The 27,651-nt window shown below is 37.0% G+C and overlaps 3 protein-coding genes across 8 annotated transcripts in view; all 3 read right to left on the bottom strand.

The window, feature by feature from the left end:
• Positions 1 to 24,751, bottom strand: part of LOC109243714 — a 29,740-nt gene extending 4,989 nt beyond the window's left edge. For 2 of the 5 annotated variants that reach the window (XM_019410695.1, XM_019410696.1), the window contains exons 1-5: positions 24,478 to 24,751; positions 19,314 to 19,499; positions 19,132 to 19,221; positions 18,607 to 18,726; positions 18,442 to 18,490 (exon numbers count right to left, since the gene is read on the bottom strand). In XM_019410695.1, coding sequence (XP_019266240.1) covers positions 18,467 to 18,490; positions 18,607 to 18,726; positions 19,132 to 19,221; positions 19,314 to 19,499; positions 24,478 to 24,645 — 588 coding nt within the window. In that variant the 5' untranslated portion in view covers positions 24,646 to 24,751 and the 3' untranslated portion in view covers positions 18,442 to 18,466. Of the gene's footprint in view, positions 1 to 9,731; positions 9,809 to 13,007; positions 13,284 to 18,061; positions 18,491 to 18,606; positions 18,727 to 19,131; positions 19,222 to 19,313; positions 19,500 to 24,477 lie in introns of those variants that run through there. The other 3 variants (XM_019410694.1, XM_019410693.1, XM_019410691.1) reach the window with 3 other exon arrangements.
• On the bottom strand, positions 1,186 to 9,806 carry LOC109243713. Of its 2 annotated transcripts, XM_019410689.1 has the most exons (5): positions 9,724 to 9,806; positions 2,311 to 2,509; positions 2,175 to 2,204; positions 1,972 to 2,048; positions 1,186 to 1,875 (listed from the first exon to the last, which is right to left on the bottom strand). In XM_019410689.1, exons 2-5 carry the CDS (start codon positions 2,441 to 2,443, stop codon positions 1,480 to 1,482), a joined length of 636 nt encoding a protein of 211 aa, XP_019266234.1. In that variant the 5' UTR covers positions 2,444 to 2,509; positions 9,724 to 9,806; the 3' UTR covers positions 1,186 to 1,479. The 2 variants fall into 2 exon arrangements, with proteins under 2 accessions (XP_019266234.1, XP_019266235.1); XM_019410690.1 differs by lacking the exon at positions 2,175 to 2,204.
• LOC109243711 lies at positions 2,734 to 6,199 on the bottom strand. The gene is made up of 4 exons (XM_019410687.1): positions 5,077 to 6,199; positions 4,771 to 4,896; positions 4,171 to 4,692; positions 2,734 to 2,787 (listed from the first exon to the last, which is right to left on the bottom strand). Exons 1-4 carry the CDS (start codon positions 5,338 to 5,340, stop codon positions 2,734 to 2,736), a joined length of 966 nt encoding a protein of 321 aa, XP_019266232.1. The 5' UTR covers positions 5,341 to 6,199.
• Positions 24,752 to 27,651: the final 2,900 nt, after the last annotated feature.

Here is a 27,651-nt window from a genome sequence, read left to right as displayed (position 1 = left end):
TACTTTATTTAATTTGTCTGCCATTATCTGTTGTCTGTGCTACTTCGTGCAATATCTACCTGATTGCCTGGCATTGTCTAATGACTGAGTGCTGTGCCGAGGGGCGGATTTCTGTGCTTATCTGCACTATTTGTTTGCATTCATTTGCGTGATCGCTGAAAAAGTCATTTCAAAAGAGGTATAAACTGAGCTAAGAATACACCACAATCAACACTACAAAAAGAACATATGCGAAACACGTACTTGTTACCCTGCAACAGTGTGCTCATCCACTTAATTTGAAATTTTTCCACAGGATTTACCCCATAACTTTTATTGTGTGTGCCAAAGTCCAAGCATCGGAGACAGTGTGGGATCAACAGGGCATAATTTTTGACATGTTCAAGCGCACGCTCATATGTTATATTGCCCATGGAATCATACACATATATAGTTTTATCTAAAGTGCAGAATTCCAAAAAAGTAGTGCGTAGATCTCTGGCCCGACCTTGGCTTAAGTCGAAATGGAAAGAATACTTTTTCGGCAGATGCCCATGTGATACCACAGGAAAGGTCGAGGCCTTTTACGTAGTTGACCACCTTTTTCATTCGTTAATTCTTCAATAAACCAACTAAACTCGGTAAGTTCCTCAATAACCACTTCTTCTTCTTCTTCTTCATAATCCTCACGTTCCTGTTTTTTGGATGTCCTCTTTCTCTTTGAATTGCTCTTCTTTTTTATCCTCCATTCTCTTTTCCTTCATTTTTAATTTTCTCCTTCTATTCATCTAAAGGATGAACACTAGTCAACTTAGTCATATACTGATCAAAAACTAAATCTGTTACTGCATATCTTGATTTTGGATAACTTGGAAGGTGATAGCAATATTTTTTGCGCAAGAAATATATGCCCACTTTCATATTCTGCAAATGAACAACAACAAATGAAAATGTGAAATAAAAACTTCAACATGCATAAGTATGAAGTTTAGAAAAAACGCATTACAAAACTACAAACAGCATGACAAAAACATAAGCATATTCAGTTTGAAGTGTTAGGAAATAATCTAAAAAACTTCAGCATGTTTGATTTAGAAGTTTAGAAAAAAACTAGAGAATGCATGTCAAAACTTCAACAAGGTTATGCTGAAGTTTTAGCAAATAAGCTAAAAAACTTCAGTAGTTTTACTATGAATAAAGCTGAAATTTGCCAAATTACAGTACAAAAACTTTATTATAAAAATAAGCTGAAGTTTTGAGAAATACAGTTGAAAACCAATTCAAAAAACAAACTTAATAACTAATTTCATCTGAAAGATCAGAGGTAGGATCCACAAGCTCGGTAAAGAATGATTTTGGAATATCAATTCCAGCTAATCTGAATGGATTGGAATTATATTCACTGGCATCCGTCTCCAACCACTCTGTAAATCTTTGCATCAATCCACTATCTTGAATAACATAATGGAAGGGACACCTTCGTGTAGTCTTTCCTACTTTTCAATCTTGCCCCCTTCGCTTTTGTTTAGGATTGACGTGAGGAGATCTCAACCAAATACTCTCCACACGAATCATTTTCCCTTTTTTATCTGATTTTCTTTTAGCTTGCTCTTCCTGCTGTTCCATCACAACTAACTGCTGCTGTTCAGCAGCAAGGGAAAAATCCACAGCCATGGTAGCAGATACTTGACCAACTCCCTGCTGTTCACGACGTTCTTGTCTCTCTTCACCAACAACAACAACAGCAGAATTACCTTCTAAACCAGTCCCTTGTGTACTACCCAGCGAAAATGAACATAAATTGAAGTTGGGGATATCACTGGTGTCACACATAGGAGAACTGGAAATCTTCCTTCTCTTAGGATTTGGAAAAAGTTGTGATGCATCAGATGAGATCTGCAAAAACAAGAAAAATATAAACATAAATACAACTGATACAAAAACACATTAGGCAAAAAAATACCTTGTAATCGAATTGCAGAAAATAACTACCTGGTCTAAGTGTTGAGACACAGATGGTGTTTGCATTCCAACATATCTACTTCCTTTACCTTCAGATACGCCTATATCTTCATGCAAAAAAAACAAACTAAATAAATTTTATAAAATAATACAAACACACTTCACACCTGTCTGTGAGCCAACAGGTGTGAATAGATGTATTTCTCCTTTTTCATATAGCTGAATAAGCTCACCAAATTCTTTTTGAGCTGCATTGAGTCTTTCTGAATAATATTCAAAAACATAAAAAAGAAAATAAAGTATGTAAAATTTCAAACTATAAAAAATATACTTGGATCAAATGTAATAAATTCATGATCTATAGAATACCTTGACGTTTGACTTCCGCTGTGGTTTCCCCAGGCTGCATGTCTTTGTAGATATCAGCAGCTCCAGCTTCATTCAATTGTGCACCGTCACATTGGAGTATTCTCTGGAAGGTTTTTCTCAACTCTATCTTCATTCAATTCAGCATCATCAAAGAGTTTTTGAGTTGTGTCAATTGAAGCACAACTATTTTCAACTTCCACTGCATATTCATAAAGAGGGGGATGGATCAATGACACACACACACGCACACACACATATATATATAACACACACACACACACACACACACACACACACATATATATATATATATATACATAATATATATATACATATTCTAACANAAGACACTACCCCCTTCATTCCTAGCGCCCCCTTCACTCAAATTCTTCCAGCGTTTTTCCCCACATTCCACCAACTTAATCACCCATCTTCTTCTCCACTATCCCTCTCCACAGGTATGAACCCTAGTCTCTCCTATGACCAAGCAAACACATCTTTAAAACTCAAACAGGAGTTGGATTATTGCATCTCGAGTTTTCTCATCCGTGTGAATGCTTATTTTGGTTTCCCTTATTTCTTTGGCTGTTCCCAAATTAAACGGTTCAGTATCATTCAGATTTGGCTTAGGTTTATTCTCAAATTGTTCCAATTCTCGATTTATATTCTGGTTCTTGATTCATTATTTCACAATTAGACAGCGTGTTCGAGTCTGGGCATGTAGTCCGCAAGCATGTCATGTTATTTAAAGCCGCATTATTATAACTGAAACGAGAAAATGGAAAAGGAAAAATAACAAAAATCAGAAAGAATAGAGAGAAAAATGGACGATGAAATATTGATTTCATTTCTTGGAATTTGCAAAGATAACAGGGTTACATTCAGGAATTTAAAAGACAAGAAACTAAAAGAAACATCCGAGTTACACCCTGAAATAACTCGGGATGCAGAAAAGGTGACAGGGCTAGTCTACCGGGACTCCCACCTGATCGGGAATGGCGTAGCCTTCCAGTTTTGGAGTTTAGCATCTGGTCCCATATAGAGCACCTCAGCGGTGCTAGTCCCTTCCCCTGGCTGAACCATGTTGGTTTCATAAAGCATTTGTCTCATAGCTCCACATATATCTTCGATTTCCTCAGCTGTGAACACCTCATCGTCCTTTTCTTTGCCATACTTGGGCTTGACAAAAGTATCATAGAGATGTGGCAATGGTTGTGGCAGAACCCATCCTTCTTTCTTTCTTTCCTCGGCCCATTTCTCATCATCTGGGGTAGGGTGGAAGCCTATCCCGAAAAACTTTTCTGCTGTGGGTAGAGTTACCGGCTCGGATATTCCTTGCAAAGCTTTTCCCAACCCTTTTCCTGGTTTGAAACCGTGCCTAATCATTTCTTTGGCCACCATGATTGAAGCGTTAGACAGGAAAGGCTGAGGACAAGGATTTCCTTCCTCGTGCTGATCTGCTACCACAATTTCAAAGGCTTGGTAAACAATATGCTCACTTCCTTCCCTTGCCTCCAAACATGGGATAGATGGATCACGATAGATAGATTGCTCGTCTTCTCCGTGGACCACGATTTCCTGACCTTCATACTCGAATTTTACCATTTGGTGGAGAGTGGAGGGCACAACTCCTGCAGCATGGATCCAAGGCCTCCCCAGAAGGAAGTTGTAAGATGTATCCATGTCCAACACCTGGAAGGTCACCTCGAAGTCTACCGGTCCTATAGTCAATATCATGTCGATTTCACCGTTGGTATCCCTTTTAATACCATCAAAAGCCCTTACACAAACATTATTCGGGCGAATCTTTTCTGTCCCGATCTCCATCCTCTGCAATGTGGAGAGTGGGCAGATGTCAACCCCCGATCCTCCATCNGATAACTCTTCATCGTTTCCATCTTTACTCAGTCTATCAACACTGGAATGTTCCTCTCCAACTTGTTGTTGAACATGTTGATCGCCTTCAAGAGTCGCTTCCTCACGTGTAGCATTTTCATCTGCGACTTTATGCGATGCATCATGAGCAGCATGTTCTTCAGTATCAACAACTTGATCATCTGCACCCTGCTTGCTTCCAACATTCTCAGTTGATAAATGTTCATCATTTCCATCTCTGCTCAGTCTATCAACACTAGAACGTTCCTCTTCAACTTGTTCTTGAACATGTTGATCGCCTTCAAAAGCCGCTTCCTCACGTGTAGCATTTTCATCTGCGACTTTATGTGATGCATCATGAACAACATTAATATCCGATAGATGTTCGAAAGAGTCGTTCATCCTATCATATTGTCGATAGCTCATCAAATCACAATTGCCATCGTCCATTCCATTAGATTTGTCGACAATCTTAAACAACTTTTCAAACTTCTCATCGAAATATTCCTAGAAAAAAAATTACTAACAATGATTAATCTTAATAACATTATCAGAAAAAAAAGACTTCTCTATAAATTAGCTTACCTTCACTTTTTCAAAAACCGCAACCACAATAGCATATCGCTCATCCCGTTTAAACTTATCGACAACTTCTTTCGCGATCGTGCTTCTTTCTTTTTCTGCATGCCTTTGAACCTCCATCGTTACCCTCTAGTATAGAGACACAAAACAAAAATTCAGATATAAAAGAATGTTGAAGTTCAGCAAATACAGAACACAACTTCAGCTATTATAATGCTGAAGTTCATCACAAACAGAACAAAACTTCAGCTCAAAAACATGCTGTAGTTTTACAAAAACACAACCAAAAAACTTCAGCTCAAAACTTACAGAACATATTGTATCGACTAATTCATTGTCAAACGTTGTTGTAGAACGGTTAGAACGACTCTGGGTACGAGATGATTCGCCAATAACAGGAGGTCGATTCGCTTCTTTTAATCGACTCCGACTACGTGGTGATTTGCCAATAACAGGAGTTCGATTCGCTTCTTTTGATCGACTCAGACTACGTGGTGATTCACCAGTTGAAGGAACCGCATTAAGTACCTTTGTACGAATCCGGCTGCATGGTAATTGTCCAATTAAAGGCATTGAATTCAATTCCTCTTCGGTAGGAATTATATCCAATACCCTAAACGTGCAATATCTCTGTTTAATACAAAAAAGTATATTATGAGGGGGAAAAACAACTAATATGTCAACATATTAACACAAAGACAAAAATAAAAAAAAAATTAACTTACAGCATAATTACTGAAGTAATCCTCATAAAGTTCGTTATATTTAGCCTCTCCCACACATATATAACGTAATATCATGGGAACCTGAGGGGTATCCAGGTACTCATCATGTCTTAAATACTTCTCCCGAATATCAGGGAAGCGCTCATAGAACCAAGCACATAACGGAAATGGAAATCCACCAACTTTATACTCAGTTGAATGAAATTTGTTCTGCTTGTCCAATACATGTTTCAGTGAGTAAATGAGCTTCTCATAACACACATTACCCCAAGGATATTCAGCACAAGCCTTATCATCTTCAACAATAGCTGCATACTCCTCCAGCACAGATGATTCAGTCTTTTTTCCAAACAAAATAGACTCCACAACAAGAATTTCCATAAGCTTCACAACATCTTCATCACTCTAGCATACGTGTCTGAAATTCACAGCATTCTTTGGAATTGCATTCCGAATCCTAAAATCTCGAATATCCTTCAAGGTCACACCCTTAGACTTCCCAAAATAGCGCTTCAGAATATTGCTCTCTCGATTAATTGGTTTTTCAACATTATGTGTTGTGATCCGCAAACTGCACATAATGTGAAAGTCTTCAAGGGTGAAGGAAACATCATGGCCAAAAATCTTGAAACTAATGGAGTCTCGATCATTGGTGAATATTCGAGAAAGACACAAACAATGAACCAACTTCATGTTGCATTTGAAATTCTTCACACCCTTATGGCTATGGAGAATTTCAAATGCAACATGAAGTTGGTTCATTGTTTGTGTCTTTCTCGAATATTCACCAATGATCGAGACTCCATTAGTTTCAAGATTTTTGGCCATGATGTTTCCTTCACCCTTGAAGACTTTCACATTATGTGCAGTTTGCGGATCACAACACATAATGTTGAAAAACCAATTAATCGAGAGAGCAATATTCTGAAGCGCTATTTTGGGAAGTCTAAGGGTGTGACCTTGAAGGATATTCGAGATTTTAGGATTCGGAATGCAATTCCAAAGAATGCTGTGAATTTCAGACTCGTATGCGAGAGTGATGAAGATGTTGTGAAGCTTATGGAAATTCTTGTTGTGGAGTCTATTTTGTTTGGAAAAAAGACTGAATCATCTGTGCTGGAGGAGTATGCAGCTATTGTTGAAGATGATAAGGCTTGTGCTGAATATCCTTGGGGTAATGTGTGTTATGAGAAGCTCATTTACTCACTGAAACATGTATTGGACAAGCAGAACAAATTTCATTCAACTGAGTATAAAGTTGGTGGATTTCCATTTCCGTTATGTGCTTGGTTCTATGAGCGCTTCCCTGATATTCGGGAGAAGTATTTAAGACATGATGAGTACCTGGATACCCCTCAGGTTCCCATGATGTTACGTTATGTATGTGTAGGAGAGCCTAAATATAACGAACTTTATGAAGATTACTTCAGTAATCATGCTGTAAGTTAATTTTTTTTTTTTTTGTCTTTGTGTTAATATGTTGACGTATTAGCTTTTTTCTTTCTCATAGTATACTTTTTTGTATTAAACAGAGATATCGCACGTTTAAGGTATTGGATATAATTCCTACATAAGAGGAATTGAACTCAATGCCTTTAATTGGACAATTACCATGCAGCCGGATTCGTTCAAAGGTACTTAATGCGGTTCCTTCAACTGGTGAATCACCACGTAGTCTGAGTCGATTAAAAGAAGAGAATCGAACACCTGTTATTGGCGAATCACCACGTAGTCGGAGTCGATTAAAAGAAGCGAATCGACCTCCTATTATTGGCGAATCATCTCGTAACAAAAGTCATTCTAACCGTTCTACAACAGCGTTTGACAATGAATTAGTCGACACAATGTGTTCTATAAGTTTTGAGCTGAAGTTTTTTGGTTGTGTTTTTCTAAAACTACAGCATGTTTTTGAGCTGAAGTTTTGTTCTGTTTGTGATGAACTTCAGCATTATAATAGCTGAAATTGTGTTCTGTATTTGCTGAACTTCAGCATTCTTTTATATCTGGATTTTTGTTCTGTGTCTCTATACTAGAGGGTAACGATGGAGGTTCAAAGGCATGCAGAAAAAGAAAGAAGCACGATCGCGAAAGAAGTTGCCGATCAGTTTAAACGGGATGAGCGATCTACTATTGTGGATTCAGCTTTTGAAAAATTGAAGGTAAGCGCTAATTTATAGAGAAGTCTTTTTTTCTGCTAATGTTATTCAGATCAATGTTAGTAATTTTTTTTCTAGGAATATTTAGATGAGAAGGTCGAAAAGTTGTTTAAGATTGTCGACAAATCAAATGGAATGGATGATGGCAATTTTGATTTGATGAACTATCGACAATATGATAGGATGAACGACTCTTTCGAACATCTATCGGATATTAATGTTGTTCATGATGCATCGCATAAAGTCGCAGATGAAAATGCTACACGTGTCCTTGCCGAGGGCCTGTGTACCCCCGGGATTAGTCGGGGCTCTTAGAGATTCGGACACCCGGTGCAAATCCAAAAAAAAAAATGCTACACGTGAGCAAGCGACTTTTGAAGGCGATCAACATGTTCAAGAACAAGTTGAAGAGGAACGTTCCAGTGTTGATAGACTGAGCAGACATGGAAATGATGAACAGTTATCAATTGAGTATGTTGGAAGCAAGCAGGGTGCAGATGATCAAGTTGTTGATACTGAAGAACATGCTGCTCATGATGCATCGCATAAAGTACGCAGATGAAAATGCTACACGTGAGGAAGCGACTCTTGAAGGCGATCAACATGTTCAACAACAAGTTGGAGAGGAACATTCCAGTGTTGATAGACTGAGTAAAGATGGAAACGATGAAGAGTTATCAACTGAGAAAGGTGCAGATGATCAAGTTGTTGATACTGAAAAACATGCACCGAGTTGTGCTTTGAGCAGTGATATTGCAAAAGGCAATTTGTTTGGTGATGGGGATCATGCACCTGTTGGTACTTTAGAACTGACATCGAGTGATGTGTGTAGCACTATTGGGAAAGACAATCGGTTTGCAGACATACTAGTTATTTGCAAGGAACTTGTAGGTGTAGATACACAGGAAATTTTCACTACAAGTATAAATTTTTTATATGTTATATATATATATATATATGTGTGTGTGTGTGTGTGTGTGTGTGTGTGTGTTATATATATATGTGTGTGTGCGTGTGTGTGTGTCATTGATCCATCCCCCTCTTTATGANTGGCAGTCCGAGACTTTGCTTTCTTTTACCCTTTTTTCAACTTTTCATCAGACAAGCTTCTTTCTCGATTCCTGGCATCTATTTTCATTTATTGAATTTGGGCCTTGAGAGCTTCATTTTGCTGGGCCAGTTTCTTTTTATCCCCTTCGTCAGCTGCAGCTTGTACACTTTTCTCAAATTGAAGATCCCGAACTTGCTGCTCCAATGCCCCTATTTTGGCACGGTACTCCTTCTCTTTGGCCAGCCAATCCCATTGGACCTGGGCTCCATCAATGAATTGTTGTACGTGTGGCCTTTTGGCCGGCCTCTCGGGAATCTGAAACCTTTTGCCGAACCAGGTCAAATATTTGGGGTCTACTTCACCTTTTGCCCGATCTTGTACCATAGTCTTAGGCTCCAGGAATCGGCACTCATTCCATATCTTTCGGATTCTTCCTTCCGGGAAGGCAGCTTTTGGACCCAACTCAATAATTTGTCCACTCAGGTCATCATCATTGTGCACTGCCTGGAATCTTCCGAACTGTCACAAAACTCGGTAAGGAGCATAAGGTGGTATGCTTCGAATACCCATCAAAAGAATATATGGGACCTCTGCTGACGTGTATACAGCTTCAGTAGCAGGAAGCCACCCATAAGCCCATTCAACTTTATCTGCGGTCAAAGATCTTAAGCATGACGACCAGGCCTCAGTACCCTCGGGAAATTCAATGCATGTTACCCGGGTTTCAAATTCGTCGATACAACTTAGCCCGGTTAACCCGAAGTTCATATACCCTGTGCGGTGACAAAGATGCTCCTGTATCCACATTTGTAGCAATAGATTACATCCTTGAAAGAACTTCACACCCTCTCGACNTATATATATATATATATATATATATATATATATATATATATATGTCATTGATCCATTCCCCCCTCTTTATGAATATGCAGTGGAAGTTGAAAATAGTTGTGCTTCAATTGATACAACTCAAAAACTCTCTGATGATGCTGAATTTAATGAAGATAGAGGTGAAAAAAACCTTCCAGAGAATACTTCAATGCTTCTCGACGTTGGTGCACAATTGAATGAAGCTGGAGCTGCTGATATCGACAAAGGCATGCAGCCTAGGGAAACCACAGCGGAAGACAAACGTCAAGGTATATTATAGATCATAAATTTATTACATTTGATATATTTTTTACAGTTTGAAATTTTACATACTTTATTTTCTTTTTTATGTTTTTGAATGATTATTCAGAAAGACTCAATGCAACTCAAAAAGAATTTGGTGAGCCTATTCAACTATATAAAAAAGGAGAAATACATCTATTCACACCTGTTGGCTCACAGACAAGTGTGAAGTGTGTTTGTATTATTTTATAAAATTTAGTCAGTATTATTTAGTCTGTTTTTTTTTTTTTTTTTTGCATGAAGATCTAGGCGTATCTGAAGGTAAAGGAAGTGGATCTGTTGGAATGCAAACACCATCTGTGTCTCAACACCTAGATCAGGTAGTTATTTTCTGCAATTCGATTATAAGGTATTTTTTTGCCTAATGTGTTTTTGTATCAATTGTATTTATGTTTATATTTTCCTTGCTTTTGCAGATCTCATCTGATGCATCGCAACTTCTTCCAAATCCTAAGAGAAGGAAGATTTCCGGTTCTCCTATGTGTGACACCAGTGATATCCCCAACTTCAATTTATGTTCATTTTCGCTGGGCAGTACACAAGGGACTGGTTCAGAAGGTAATTCTGCTGTTGTTGGTGGTGGTGAAGAGAGACAAGAACATCGTGAACAACAGCAATTAGTTGTGACGGAACAACAGGAAGAGCAAGCAAAAAGAAAACCAGATAAAAAAGGGAAAAGGATTCGTGTGGAGAGTATTTGGTTGAGATCTCCTTACGTCATTCCTAAACAAAAGCGAAGGGGGCAAGATTGAAAAGTAGGAAAGACTACACGAAGGTGTCCCTTCCATTATGTTAATCAAGATAGTGGATTGATGCAAAGATTTACAGAGTGGTGGGAGACGGATGCCAGTGAATATAATTCCAATCCATTCAGATTAGCTGGAATTGATATTCCAAAATCATTCTTTACCGAGCTTGTGGATCCTACCTCTGATCTTTCAGATGAAGTAAGTTATTAAGTTTATTTTTTGAATTGGTTTTCAACTGTATTACCCAAAACTTCAGCTTATTTTTATAGTAAAGTTTTTGTACTGTAATTTGGCAAACTTCAGCTTTATTCATGGTAAAACTGCTGAAGTTTTTTAGCTTATTTGCTAAAACTTCAGCATAACCTTGCTGAAATTTTTGACATGCATTCTCTAGTTGTTTTCTGAACTTCTCAATCAAACATGCTGAAGTTTTTTAGATTATTTCCTAACACTTCAAACTGAATATGCTTAAGTTTTTGTCATGTTGTTTGTAGTTTTGTAATGTGTTTTTTCTAAACTTCATACTTATGCATGCTGAAGTTTTTATTTCACATATTTTCATTTGTTGTTGTTCATTTGCAGCATATGAAAGTGTGCATATATTTCTTGCGCAAAAAATACTGCTATCATCTTCCAAGTTATCCAAAATCAAGATGTGCAGTAACAGATTTAGTTTTTGATCAGTATATGACTAATTTGGCTAGTGTTCATCCTTCAGATGAACAAAAGGAGAAAATTAGAAAAAGGAAGGAAAAGAGAATGGAGGATAAACAAAAGAGCAAATCAAAGAGAAAGAGGACATCCAAAAAACAGGAATGTTAGGATTATGAAGAAGAAGAAGAAGAAGTGGTTATTGAGGAACTTAAAGAGTTTAGTTGGTTTATTGAAGAATCAACGAATGAAAAGGTGGCCAACTACGTAAAAGGCCTCGACCTTTCCTGTGGTATCACATGGGCATCTGCCGAAAAAGTATTCTTTCCATTTCGACTTAAGCCAAGGTCGGGCCAGAGATCTACGCACTACTTTTTTGGAATTCTGCACTTTAAGATAATACTATATATGTGTATGATTCCATGGGCAATATAACATATGAACGTGCGCTTGAACATGTCAAAAATTATGCCCGGTTGATCCCACACTGTCTCTGATGCTTGGACTTTGGCACACACAATAAAAGTTATGGGGTAAATCCTGTGGAAAAATTTCAAATTAAGTGGATGAACACACCGCTGCAGGGTAACAAGTACGTGTTTCGCATATGTTTTACCATGCATCTTATGTTTATTATTTTTTGTCCTTGTGTTAACTATTCTTCAATTTCTTTTTCATGTTCTTTTTGTAGTGTTGATTGTGGTGTATTTGCTTTTAAGTTCATTGATATGCGGTTGAAGAAAGAAGATGTCTTCAATTTCGATCAAAGTCAGGCATTGACATTCAGGAAAGAATTGGCTGCAAATCTTTGGGCTCATGGAAAGTGGAAACAAGATAGCGGTTATGAAACTCCAGAAGAGCAACTACGACACGATTATGGAGATTATGAAGAGACTCTGTGTCACACCTCCTTTTTACACACCTACCCCGAAGGATAATGTATAAGGGAGTTTTTCCATTTAAAGTGACATTATTTGAAATGGGATTCTTTATTTATTTTTTAAGAGTCAACACTTGGGAAAGGATTGGCTTTTCTGTGTCCCAAGTCACCGGTTTAACTTAAATCCCAAATCGAGGAAAATTTCGACTTCCCAATTGGAGTCTGCGAACCAAAAATTCTAAATAAGGAATTCTGTTGACCCGAGGGAAGGTGTTAGGCACCCCCGGATCCCGTGGTTCTAGCACGGTCGCTTAAATTATTATAAATGGCTAAAAATCTAATTTTTTATACATGCTCAAACCTATAGTGCAATTTTATAATTATTTACCGCTTTTAATTATTTTTTACGAAAGTGAACGTCATTTAAAAACGTGTTTTCGGATCACGTCACATGAAATGCACCCGAATCCTCGACACATTCTTATTCAACGTTTTTGGATTTTGATTTGGGTTGCATGAAATGCACACCCGTATTCAAGAAGGTAAAATTATTAAAGCGCGCCTAAAGCAACTAATGGGTTATTATCTTTGCGGTGGGCCGTGAAATTCGCTAAACGGCACGCCCCGAATCTAAGTATTTTAATTAAGTATTTAATGAGGGCCCCGCAATTTATGTGTTTTGTTTGGCGAGACTCGTCTCATTTTTATTTATTTAAAGGCTAACCTAAAACAAACTAAGATTTTCTAATCATTTTTTGTCTCTAAAAAGGGCCTAATTAATTTGCATTTATAAATTCGGGCCTCGAGTTCAAGTCCGAATTCAAACAAAAGGGAGGACCCTCTTAGTTTGGACCCGCTACCTAACTCGAGAACCTAAATTTATATTTGCCAATTAATTCCCCATATTCCTAATGTAATTTAAAGGATTTTTGACTTATAGCAATTTTGGGGCCTTGAATCTTTGGCCCAGGTCTGTAAATGTTGTTGTTCAGCCATTGGGCTTTGTTGAAGTCCAGCCACGGACTCTTCCTAGCCTAAGGATCAAGTTGGCTATTTGGCAGCACAACGAGATTGCAACTTCACTTCATTTTTTCAGCTAGGAATCTACATGAATTTCAAAACATGTACCTGGAATTAAAACAAAAGGAAGAGGAAAATAAGATCAGCAGTGGCAATGGGCAGTCAGCAATGATAAATCAACAGCAACACAGCTAGGAAATCACTCGAAAGCCAAAATTATGTCACTACGACTCAGGAGTGAAAACAAATGGATAACATCCAGTAAAATGACCCAACACAGCCTTAATTGAGCTCAAACACACTTGAGATTAACCCAGGAAACTTCAGAAAAACTTCAACAATCAAACCCCAAGCTAAAGATGCAAATTAACCACTATAACTTGAAATTAACCCAAGTATTTCAATAGAACAGTATTTTTTTGGATTTTTTGGAGTTTTGCTAGTTTTTTTGATTTTTTCTGGAAATTTTAGATCTAAAATGAAGATTTCTACAGCTATATGATTTCAGATTTGAACCTCTTGAGTGTTGAGGTTCGAATTTGAATTTCAGACTTGAGGAAGGGGATTTTTAGGGGGGAACTTAAGAGCTGGAGAGCTTGGGGAATTTTCAGAGTGTGTAAACTTGTAAAACAAGGCACTAGGCCTGCCTTTTATAGGCAAGGAAGGGGGCAGAATGTTCTGGAAGTTTTTACTCATTTTCCCCCCTTTTTATTTTCAGAAATTGTACCTTAATCCCTAATTTTTTGGCTTGTTGCCCAAGTTACTGCATTAAGAATGCAGAAACTTACACTAAGACCCCCTTCTAGAAGGACCTAGGATGTTTTTCTACCTATGGAATACCTATACTACCCTTATTTGGGTTCTAAAATTACTGGTCCTTAACAAACCAGCCCATTTTGGATGCCTAAACTACCCTTGATTGCCCCTGAAATTACTAACCCTAGTTGAAATCTATCAGCTATAACCAATCACCTAAAATTACACTAATTGGACAATTAATCAAACAAGGAAACAAATTGCATGAACCAATCATGAATCAACTAACACACACAAAATTAAACCTATTAAAATCAAGCATGAAGACTGAAAACAGTACTGCCCTAAATCAAACAAACTTAACTACCATAAACATGGAATTATTAATATAATCACTACTCAAACTGATTTAAACTAAATTATTAACACTAAAACATAGGGAATCAGATTTGAACAAGGCCAAAACTATCCCAACAGATTAATAAAGGATCAGACTAAAACCAAAGATTAAAATGAATTAAAATCTAAACGGGATGAACAAAAAAGCAGAATCGAGCACAAAATCAAAACAGAAATCCGAACAGGCAGTGATAAAAACAAAACGAAAATTAAACCAAAAAATTAAACTACAATCATAGAATTAAATCAAAAAACCACAGAAAAGAAGAAGAAAATAGAAACAAACTCTAAAACTTACTGAACATTTATCTCAACTAAACTAAAATTAACAAATCAACTTTCATGCTATCAAAGTTCATGCTACTGGATATTAGACTTCGAAACAGGAAAACAAAGAAAAAATAAACTCAAATACTAAACCCTAAGCAAACAGCAATCCAAATCACGAAGCCAAACAATTATGTAAAAAATAAAAATAGCACCAGAAGAAGGAAAAAGAGAAGAAAAAAAATCGGGGCACTCACTGGTTGTGGTCTTCATTAATTGAACTCGGATTGAGCCCCCAAATAACATTATACGTTTGTTCTTAGTGAGAACAAACGTATCAGGTTATTTAGGAACTCAAAACGATCTTGGGCAGTATTAAAAAAAAAACAAATCCAATATCTTCTTGTAAACCCTAGATCTGGAATTTGACAAGTTTTTACTTAGATTTGAAAAGTTTTGGTTTGAGATTAGAGATAAGGAGGGTTAGGGGAGTATAGGGTGTAAATTTGGTGGGACTTGAAAGAGTTGAGGTTTTGGCCAGATTTTCGATCTAATATTTGAGAAGATTGGTTATGATTTGAGGAAGGTGGTTTTGGGGGTTGGAAAGAGGAAAGGGAGAGGATTCAAGGGTGTAATTTTGGGTGGATTTGGAGCATCGCCGCAGGCGGAGGCGATTTCCGGCCGGCGGCGGATGGCGGTGGACGGCGGAGACACGGTGGGGACGGTGGTGTTACAGGGGGAGACAGTGGTGTTACTGGTTGTACGAGGAAGGTGAGATATGTCTTAGGGTTAATGCAATTTTTCGGACAGTTTTATTAACTATGTCAAATGAATTTAGACCGTTGGATTATGGGCAATGGACGGTCGAGATTAATTGACACTTAAAACAGTGTCGTTTTGATTTTTAGAGGGTTGGACCGGATCAGGGGTATGGGTTGGCCATTTTGGATGGGTTTTTTGGTGATTTTGGTTTGGGCTGCACGAAATTGGCCCAAACATTTTGCCAACCCTTGCTTTTTATTTCATTTTCTTTTATTTGTTTCCTTATTTTCTTTTTGTACTTTATTTATTTATTTTTTCTGAATTTTCTGATTTTATTAAAATCAAAAACTAATGACCCAATATTAAATCTAAGATTATACTAATCAATTTCCAACATTAACTAATTCTTAAACCAAAAAATGTAAAAATGTTATTTTTTTTTTCTCTTATTTTAGCAATATTCATTAACTAGTAAGAATAAAAATATAAAATCGAATTCTAAATGCAAACGCAATATTTTTATACCTTTTTATGAATTATAGCAACTAAAAATGCACAGAAAAATGCAAACAAGACACAAAATCATTCAATTAATTCCTAAAAATTCAAACAATAAAAGAAAAATTCTAATTCTAATGAATTTATAGGAATAATTTAAGCGTGGCAAAAATCACGTGCTCACACTCTGTATGAATTTTTTGAATAAAGAATTGGCTGCACAAAATTTGGATTTTGTGAATATACATTAATTTGTGTGAATTATGTGATGTTTGTCTTTTAAATTTTTGGTCTATTCGCATTAATTAGTTTTTTAGTTGGCTTGGGTTGAATCAAATATGTTTGTCTCTTTTTTCATGAATTTTAAGTATATTTTTGTTGAAATTCAGCATGCTAAACTTCAGCATGAAGTAAATAACTTCTGCTTTTTAGGCGGAAGTTTTGGTTAAAACTCATAACAAAAGTGTCGACTGTAGGACAAAAACTTCAGCTTATCAAGTGCTGAAGTTTTTAGAAATGAACTAAATAACTTCAGCACCTTCTGCTGAAGTTTTTGAAAAAGCTTTACGACAAAACTATTGAATCCAGAACAAAAGCTTCAGCTTATCAAGTGCTGAAGTTTTTAGAAATGAACTAAATAACATCAACATCTTCTGCTGAAGTTTTTGAAAAAGCTTTACGACAAAACTATTGAATCCAGGACAAAAAACTTCAGCTTATTAAGTGCTGAAGTTTTTAGAAATGAACTAAATAACTTCAGCACCTTCTGCTAAAGTTTTTGAGAAAGCTCATGACAAAAGCTTCAGCATGTTTTGGTATTTTTTTAACTTGATACTTATCTTTTTTGCATTTACTAGCTACTTTTTGTCTTTTATCACCTACTTCATCTTTCATTTAAATTTGTTTACACTACAAGACAAATCCTTCAGCATTTCTATTGTCAAGTTTTACCAAATTATGTAAACTCAGCTTGTTTAGCAAATAAACCAAAAACTTCAGCATATTATGCAGTGAAAAACTTCAACATATTTGAATTTTTAGCTTTTACGTTAAATTAGCTTTAAAGTGAAGAATCACGTGAAACAGATTTAGAATGCAAATTCATTCGTCAGTGAAATCTATCAGTGAAATCCGTCAAACAACTTTATGCAAATAATTATAGAAAAATATATCATGAAATCAATCAGTTTCAATAACTATTTTGAATTCTGAAGATGAATTGGAATACTTACAATGTATTTTGTAATTTTGAATTTGGAATTTGAATTTGGTTCAAATTTCTGGTTAGCAAGAGGCGATCTGAGGAGAGACGGAGTGATGGAGGAGAACCGTAAATTGATTTATGCGTGATGCATCTTTTATATGTTTTGTCAGGGGTATAATGGTCATATTAGTACGGATTTTTTGTTAGCTGGCTACCAAATCAATAGTTTTTAAAAATAGGGTACAAGTTAAAAGGTGGCATAAATATAGGGTACGACTGCAAATCGCCCTTTAAACCTCCTACGCCTTTCAAGAAAATCTTAAATAAGCCCCTAAGCCATTTTTAGTGTCACTCAACTGCCTAATCTTTTATTGTGGTACCACACAACCCACTCCCCTCAAGTTCTACTCATAAAAAGTTATCTTAAGTTATCTTAGGAACTAGAGAGCAATTTAGGTTTTTCTTATTATCAGAGGGGCTCAAGTATTTACTTCCATCCGCTAACTTTGAAAAGGAAATTCTGCCACCTTTCTAGCATAAAGAGAGGAGAAAAATATTCTTTAAACCCCTAAATTTAACTATAATATTAAATAAAAGTGACTGAAAGGGTTAAAACAAAACAAAAGTTCGCGGGCTTGAGTGAGCTAATAGTGGTAACCGCTTGCGAGAAACCTTTTTAAAAGTTTTAAGGGCTTGCCTTTAATACCTTTAGGGATCGTTTGGTACATGGGATAATAATCCTGATCTAGACTTTGAGATTAACTTTATCCCATGTTTGGTTTGGGGTATTAGTTAATCCCGAGACAACTTTTACACTAAAATGGTGGGATTAGTTATCCCATATAAAATGTGGGATAACTAATCTCATGGGATATCCACAATTGTACCAATCGACCCCTTAGTAAGCCTCGGAACTAGTTCCAAGATCAAATTACACAAACAAGTAATATAATGTAATTCCTAAACCTCTGTTACTATGGTCAAGATTGAGCATAAAGAATAAGAAAACATATTGAAACGTGGAATTACATTTGAATGATGTGTGGCCAGCACGACATGCAAATACATTTGAGTTATCCAGAAATATACTTCCAACAGAAATTGGAAGATAAGAATGGCTCAAAATATATCTACCATGTCCAAAATGATGCAAAGTAAGGTGGTAACCATATCCAACTCCTAGGAGATTAAAGCTTCTCCATGTAAAATATGTCTTTCCCACTTGTCAAAATATATGTATCAATCTTTTCAGCCTTAAAGGCAATCTTTCAACTAAACAAGGAGTAAAACGAAGCAGAAACCATCTACCTTAGCATTGTGTAAATTAACATACATATGAAAGTACATTACCTTCTAGTCAAGGAGATTAGAGAATCATACCTTATTTGTTTGTTGGGGTACACAATTACGATCTATTTGATATTTGTACCTACAAGTTTAAGAGCGGTGATATTGAGAACAGTCAATGTTGCAAGCTCGTGCTGACAAGGTAGATCCTATAGAGAGAAAAAAACTATCAAAACCCAATTCTTTTGCTAAACTCACATCATCCGACAGTTGGCTCCTTACAGAGTACATTGACTTCAACATTGTTTCTAAAGTGCCCTTTCTCAAGTGGAACTGCACATCGTTTTCTTTGCAGCTAGATTTTTCATCACCTCGAAGCTGCATGGAATAGGCTTTAGAAAAACAGTTAAAAGTACAAGACTTTCCATTTGTCACATTAAAATGAAAAGACAAACATGAAAAGCGAAGTCAATATACTCTTTCCTGAACTTCAGAAGCCTGAGGCCAAAAAAGAAATAAAATGGAAAGAACTCACTTTTCTTTGCTAAATAATGATTGCTAATAGACACAATTCAAGGAATGAGTAAGATTTGGTCTGGAACGGCTTAATATATGACCAATCACATAAGAAAGCAGTCCAAAAATGTTAAGCAGTTGATTTTTTCAGCATATGAGTCAAATACCATGGAAATTCTTCTTCTTCTCTTTCTCCAGATTGACATGCCAAGATAGATAACTTGTACCTTTTTTATAATGGTACAAAAGTAGATAGATCATTTGTACCTTTAAATTTGTAATTGCTGCAGGGTCTCCAATTTCACTGCCCTCATTTCCCCTGCTCCATGTCATTGCTCTCAGTTGAGGCAAGATGACCTGATTGTGGATAAGATTCAACTTCAGTGTCCATTCTTCAGCTAGATAATATTACATGCATTACTGCTGAACCTATTGAGACAGTTTCAGACCCGGTCATTAGCTGTATCTTCTTTAGCTATATCTTCACGCCACTCCTTTTGAAATTTTTGCAGTAGAAGTGTTAATAATCTTTGTAACTCGGGTTGGACCTCAGCAGGAAACAACTTTTGAATTTCATCCTTCTTGGAATTCTCATAAACACATTTGCGAATCAAAATACGAAGGCACACCAGAAGCTGCAAAACAAACATGTAAATATGATGGCTGATATAGGAATCACATTACTTGAAGTAAATTTTTTTTGAGAATGGTAACAGTGATCACATTACTTGAAGTAATTCCCATATCTTATTCATTCTTCCCTTTTTTTAATAAGTAAAACTTTAATAACTAATGTAAGAAACTTCAGGAATGAAACCAAATAAGCTCATTATGCAAAACAGAGATGACTATAGATTACAGATTAGATTTTACATTCTTACAACAAATAAAACAAACATTTGTATATGATACACAATATTCACATAGAGAAAATTCCAGCAACCTGATCACTGCCTGCACAAATTTAACCTATATAAAACACAAAGTAGCACCAACATAAGGAGGAACCAGGCTAATACCTGAAGGTGCAGCTGTTCTGAACTTTACATCACAATATCAGTATTCCTCCAAAAGTATCATTCTCATATGCAAATGACGAAACCATAAGGAATGATTCATTTAGAGAAAAAAAAAAGTTGCTAAAACAATGTTCATCCTTTTGTAGCAATGGGCTATGCTTAAAGGATGATAAAAGTTACAGAGACTCAATAGATGCTACTAACAAATGCAGTTGAACGCATTTGTAGAGAAATCTTCATGTTGCAAATTATATTACTTCTGAAAAGCTGTAAAATGCAATAATTTATCTTCACTACATTCAGTTTCTAGCTTTTCCCAAATCTTCTACAGAGCCCATCGACAAGTACTATCTCACGGGGTATTGTTTCGATTTACATAAGTTTGAACAAAATTGCAGAATGTACAATGGCGATGGTCCTAGAAAAACACACTACACATTCTATATGCTATCATGTAGTACTAGATGTTGGAGATATTGCATTTTAGCATGACTTTACATTTTAATGGTATAATGGTGAAAAAGTAGCCATATTTTCCTGTATGACTCTTGAAACCACTGTCTCATGATCTATCCACTTATTACCCTACTAAAGGTTAAGTTACTTAGTCTTTAACCCATGATCTCATGTTCATACAATTTTATACTCACCTAATTCTTATTTATTAAATGGAAGAATTTCTACATGTATAAATAGGAGACTTTCTTCCTTGTGGTGATGCACCAAAAGGTTTTGTTCAGTACAGAAGGATCACTGGAATTAAATTCCTTAAATCTGTAGGGAATCTAAGAATTCCAACATTACATCAATGCCACAATCAAAAGAAGCATATCACCATATTTTAAAATTCTGAATAAATCTATATTTCACAATAGAATGTTCTCCTCCATGCACTCAATAGACTTTGATTCCTTTCAAGGTATTATCCACATGAATCATAAACAGGGATGCTTCTCAAATCTTCTTCTACTTCTTTCTCAGTGGCCAACTTTTCCAACTCCTTAAAGTCTGCTTGACATTGGATGGCATAAAACAGTGCATCCCATACAAATTCAAAAACATGCCCCATACTTTCCAAACATACTTGCAAACAAAAAAGGATGATTCATCGACTCCCTCTTCCCCTACAAATATAACACTGGATACATAGGTCAAAGCCCCTGCTCTGCAACTTATCTTGTGTCAAACAAGCTTCGCCTGATGAATCCAACCAAACATTGTTTGCTTGGAGCCTCGGATGTCCATGTTATTATCCAAGCCATTCCGTGTTGTCTTTAGCCATCTTCCTTGTCAGCAATTGATAACAAGATTTTACAGAAAAGTTTCCATCTTTAACCCTTCCAACAAACAGAATCCCTTACTGATATGTCCAGCACAATCCCTGCAGTGATCTCCAGTAAAATCCTAACTCTTCCAATTTCCCAGTCATGAAAATTTCTTCTAAACTGCTGAGCTGCAATCTGCAATCGCACAGCTTTTGTAAACTGCTGAGCTGTAAAAATCAGAAAAGGCATCAGCTAAGGTGGTTTTTCCCCATACCACTTGTCTCCACAAAATTTAATTTTCCTCCCATCTCCATTTGTAAGCTCTTGAAATTCACCCCATAAACTATTGATAAACTTTGAAAAAGCAGCACCAAGTGGACATACAACTAGAGTGTGCATCCAAAGTCCTGTAGCCCATATTTGCATTTCAAAACCTCCTTCCAGTGTTCCTCTCTCCAATATCGTATCTCGATACCCATTTGAGCAATAAACTTTTGTTGTGAAATCTTAGGTTTCTGACACATAAACCTCCATATTTTTTGCATAGAAACACCTCATCCCATCTTATCAAATGTCTTCTTAATTCCCCTCCCATAAGAAATTGTGCCTAATTTTATCCAACTGCTTTTCTACCCTAGCCGACATGGGGGACCAATGATATCAAGTATGTTGGTATACCATCAAGTATATACTATTAACGAGTGCCACTTTGCCACCAAAAGATAAGTATCATCTCTTCCACGTGCTAAGTCTTTTCCCATTTTTAGCGATAACACCCTTCCATATGCTACAATCTATATAATTTGAGCCAATTGGCAGACCAAGATACACTGTGGGCAAGATTTCATCCAAAATTTAAGCAAGTTCGGCATTAAGTAAAAAAGGACATTTATTTAAAAAACTGGAGACAGATCAAAATATTGAGATACAGTTGTGCAAATTCGCCATCAAAGATATAGAGGTTCGACCTCGCTCGAACTCAAGACGGGCTGTAATTTCGATAAGTTCGAAATAACGCCCATAAGGCCAAGGGCCCTCGCCATCAAAGATATAGAGGTTCGACCTCGCTCGAACTCAAGACGAGCTGTTATTTCGATAAGTTCAGAATAACGCCCTTAAGGCCAAGGGCCTTCACCATCAAAGATTTAGAGGTTCGACCTCGCTCGAACTCAAGATGGGCTATTATATCGATAAGTTCGAAATAATGCCCTTAAGGCCAAGGGTCTTCGCCATCAAAGATATAGAGGTTCGACCTCGCTCGAACTCAAGATGGGCTGTTATTTTGATAAGTTCAGAATAACGCCCTTAAGGCCAAGGGCCTTCGCCATCAAAGATATAGAGGTTCGACCTCGCTCGAACTCAAGACGGGCTGTTATTTCGATAAGTTCAAAATAACGCCCTTAAGGCCAAGGGACTTCGCCATCAAGATATAGAGGTTCGACATCGCTCGAACTCAAGACGGGCTGTTATTTCGATAAGTTCAAAATAACGCCTTTAAGGCCAAGGGCCTTCGCCATCATATATAGAGAGGTTCCACCTCGCTCGAACTCAAGAGGGGCTGTTATTTCGATAACTTCGAAATAACGCCCTTAAGGCCAAGGGCCTTCGCCATCAAAGATATAGAGGTTCGACCTCGCTCGAACTCAAGACGGGCTGTTATTTCGATAAGTTCGAAATAACGCCCTTAAGGCCAAGGGCCTTCGCCATCAAAGATATAGAGGTTCGACCTCGCTAGAACTCAAGACGGGCTGTTATTTCGATAAGTTCGAAATAACGCCCTTAAGGCCAAGGGCCTTCGCCATCAAAGATATAGAGGTTCGACCTCGCTCGAACTCAAGACGGGCTGTTATTTCGATAAGTTCGAAATAACGCCCATAAGGCCAAGGGCCTTCGCCATCAAAGATATAGAGGTTCGACCTCGCTCGAACTCAAGACGGGATGTTATTTCGATAAGTTTGAAATAACGCCCTTATGGGCAAGGGCCTTCGCCATCAAAGATATAGAGATTCGACCTTGCTCAAACTCATGACGGGTTGTTATTTTGATAAGTTTAATATAACGCCCTTAAGGCCAAGGGCCTTCGCCATCATAGATAGAGAGGTTCGACCTCGCTCGAACTCAAGACGGGCTGTTATTTTGATAAGTTCGAAATAACGCCCATAAGGCCAAGGGCCTTTGCCATCAAAGATATAGAGGTTCGACCTCGCTCGAACTCAAGATGGGCTGTTATTTCGATAAGTTCGAAATAATGCCCTTAAGGCCAAGGGCCTTCGCCATCAAAGATATAGAGGTTCGACCTCGCTCGAACTCAAGACGGGCTGTTATTTCGATAAGTTCGAAATAACGCCCATAAGGCCAAGGGCCTTCGCCATCAAAGATATAGAGGTTCGACCTCGCTCGAACTCAAGACGGGCTGTTATTTCGATAAGTTCGAAATAACGCCCATAAGGCCAAGGGCCTTCGCCATCAAAGATATAGAGGTTCGACCTCGCTCGAACTCAAGACGGGCTGTTATTTAGATAAGTTCGAAATAACGCCCTTAAGGCCAAGGGCCTTCGCCATCAAAGATATAGAGGTTCGACCTCGCTCGAACTCAAGACGGGCTGTTATTTCGATAAGTTCGAAATAACGCCCTTAAGGCCAAGGGTCTTCGCCATCAAAGATAGAGGTTGACCTCGCTCGAACTCGAGACGGGCTGTTATTTTGATAAGTTCAAAATAACGCCTTTAAGGCCAAGGGCCTTCGCCATCAAAGATATAGAGGTTCGACCTCGCTCGAACTCGAGACGGGCTGTTATTTCGATAAGTTCGAAATAACGCCCATAAGGCCAAGGGCCTTCGCCATCACAGATATAGAGGTTCGACCTCGCTCGAACTCCAGACGGGCTGTTATTTCGATAAGTTCGAAATAACGCCCATAAGGCCAAGGGCCTTCGCCACCAAAAGATAAGTATCATCTCTTCCACGTGCTAAGTCTTTTCCCATTTTTAGCGATAACACCCTTCCATATGCTACAATCTATATAATTTGAGCCAATTGGCAGACCAAGATACACTGTGGGCAAGATTTCATCCAAAATTTAAGCAAGTTCGGCATTAAGTAAAAAAGGACATTTATTTAAAAAACTGGAGACAGATCAAAATATTGAGATACAGTTGTGCAAAAAAAAAAAAAAAGAGTGGTGAAAAGGAAAAATAAAGTATGACTTCTAGACTAGTTGTTAAGTTCAGCATATGATTAACTATTAGCAACAAATTTAATTTCATCTGCTACTGAACAGATATGAAGAAAGGTGGAAGGAGGAAGTATATGGAAGAGAAGAGAGCTTACAGGGTCGAGGTCAGAATCATTAGGAAGTTGAAGCATTTCGCGGAATATTTGGCGGTCGGCGGCATCAAGCCCTGTCTTGCGAGTTCTCCACAGAGCTTCAAGTATATATTCTATTGATTCCTTCGAATTGGCTCTCCCCAACAGCGCTAAATGCTTCCACACGCTCATCTTCCTTCGTTGCTCCGACTTGAAGGCGTCAATTTAACCTAGCTGGGCCCTAATGTTAAATGCTCTAGGTTGTTGTGGACTTGGGGTGATGGACACAAAAGGATAGAGGAATGTCCAAAAATTGCCGGTATTTATGATTTCGGATGCCATATAGAGATTTATTTTTCTACGGAATAGGTAGAATTGATGTTATTATTAATCTCTCTCTTAAATTATAGTTATTCATTAAAGTCTAATTGACTTATGCTCTTCGGGTATTTTTCTATTTTTTCTCTACCAATATGTTAAAAGGCGAAATACATAAACGGTCCCTTTAAATTGTCCTCAACGATCATGCAAACACCTCAATTGAGCCCATTTTCAATTGGACACTTCAAGCTTTCAATAAAATAAGTCAACTAAACACCTCATGCTCACATGTCATATTGTGTGTTTCTCAATCCACTTTCAGCACGTGAATGGACTTAAAATACTAATTAAAGTTTGCCCCACCCCCATACGACCGCTCCATCAACCAGCCATCCTAAAAGGTCACTCCGGCCATCGTACCACCCAACAAAACAACTCACCATCCACCGGTAAAAGGGCAGCCTAACCACCAGAACACAAATCCAGTCCGACTACTACATTAAAGAAGAATAAGTCCACCTTTTTTGTGTTAAAAAGTCTTACTTTGTTAGAACAATGGTAATATCATATCAATCTTTTTCTCTTGTTCTTCATTCACGATAACTGTGACCACCACATTGATTGGTCCATGAAAATAGGCTCAATTACTTCTGAAATCAAGGAAAAATGAATATTTCAGAAGCCAAATATGCTCAGTAAACCCAACATCTCATGATCCACCAAAAAATTTTCAGACCCAACTTCTACTAAATTTAACCTCTCCAAGCTCATAATCACCTTCAATAGCTCCCAAACAATCTCACATCACTCCCAAGGTGGCAAAAATGGTGGTGGTGCTTGAACCACAATGGGTTGGTTAACACAGGTGAGGGATGGGGATTTAAATTGGAGAATGAGGAGGAAATCTGAAATGAAAATAAGGGGGGAGGAATCTGGAAAAAAGGAAATCAAAGGAGGAGGTATGGAATTGAAAATGGTGATTAAGGAGAAAAAGAGGAAATAGTTGCTGAAGAAAACTAGAGACGACGAGGAAGGGGCCCGCGGTCTATTGGGGATTAAAGGAGCTTTTTTCATAACTATTGTTCTTCTTTCTTTTTTAAATTATTATTATTATTATTATTTTGTTTTATAATAGGTGGCAAATTTTTTAATTAAAATTACACATGGCATTTTCTCATTTGTTCATTAAACATGAATCCGAGAGTGTATTTTCACGCGAGGTGGACTGATAAGGCCGGGTGTTTAGTTAACCTACTTTATTGAAGACTTGAAGTGTCCAACTGAAAATGGGCTTAGTTGAGGTGTTTGCGTGATTGTTGAGGACAACTTAAAGGGGCCGTTTATGTATTTCGCCTTGTTAAAATGTTCATAAAAGTCTATCTGGTTGGTATATTTTTTCTGAGTTAACAAAGTGTTCTTTAAATTAGCAACTTTAAATTTGATCAAACCACCTCAAATCTACTTCAGATGATCTCAAATTTGAAACAAAGCATCCAAATACCAACTTAAGCAATCCTCAATCATTAATTTAGTCGAATAACACTGAATTAAAAAGACTCACTTTGTCTTCTTTAACTTTCTAAGATCCAACAATAAAGTTTGAGATTTTTATAGTAAATTACCAAATTCAGTATTTGAACTAAAAGTTAAGCACAAATTATCAACATTCAAATAATTTTAACAATAATCAAACTTTTTTTATCAATGATTAAGTTTTATTTTTCACCACCAAACAAGAATTTCAAGCTTAAAAAATTTAAAAACTATGGTATTCAAGTAAAAATGAGGACATTTTGCTAAGACCATTAAAAATGAAAATATTTCGCCAAGAGCATCCCTTTGAGGGTCACACTGTGCTAATTTCAGGTGGACTTGTGGGATGACATTTGGGATAGGTCACCTGGCCCAAAAAATTTCTTGGGTTAGTCACTTTTTGGGAGAGTTTAGCTAATTTTTTAAATGAAGTACTAAAGTAGCTAATGGATCGAATTAAATTAACGTTTTTGCCCCTAACTAAAATACGAAATACAAATCGGTATTGGAGTTTGAAACTTTGCAAGTAAAAATTCAGTGCACTATGCTAGAGTTTAAAAATCAATTACATTTGAAACTTCAGCACTATATGTTTGAGTTCAAAACTTTTAAAGGTGAAACCCCAATATACTATGTTTGAGTTCCAAACCAATTCTTAGAACAAAATTTATACTGCAATATCCAAATATGTGGTCTTTTATAAGTATTTCATATTCACGAATTAAAACTTAGTTTTTCAATTTCCAATTCTATGTAAGCGCAACAAGGATAAATCAACATAGGACCAGATTAACTCAATATGGAACAACAAATTTCTCGATCTCAATCTCGTTCTCGTTCTCGTTCTCGTTCTCTAAGCACCAATCCAAATCCTTTTACTGGGTTTCGTGTATAACTAATATGTCTCCAATGGAGACATCATTCAAGTATACCTCAAGGAGATGAAAACAAAGGACAAAATGATAGTTGGTAAAGATTGTATGGATTTGCCAGTCCTCTCCCTTGCTTTGAAGTTCTAGTGGGTTAATTATTGGCAAAATGCATAGTTTACCCATCGACGTTGCAACGAAATCCAAGTTACACACCTCTTGTTCACGAAAAACCTTTTTACACACTAAACCTTTCAAAAGTGAGTCTAAGACACACCACTTTTGTGCTTGACCAATTTTCCAGAAAACGTGAAAGTCACGCCCTAATGAGGTCGTAAAACGTGTCATTGACTTTAAAAAGGGAAAAAATATTAGAAATTAAAATTAAAATCCATCTTCCCATTTTCTATCTTAAGAACCAATGTTTCTGCCACCTAGTTATTTGTGAGAAGTTTCTAACACATCAAAATTCAAC

The sequence above is a fragment of the Nicotiana attenuata genome, unplaced genomic scaffold, assembly GCF_001879085.1.
Source record: "Nicotiana attenuata strain UT unplaced genomic scaffold, NIATTr2, whole genome shotgun sequence".
Lineage (NCBI taxonomy): Eukaryota > Viridiplantae > Streptophyta > Magnoliopsida > Solanales > Solanaceae > Nicotiana > Nicotiana attenuata.
The sequence above is the reverse complement of the archived record's forward strand: the minus strand, read 5'-3'. Positions and strand labels throughout refer to the sequence as shown.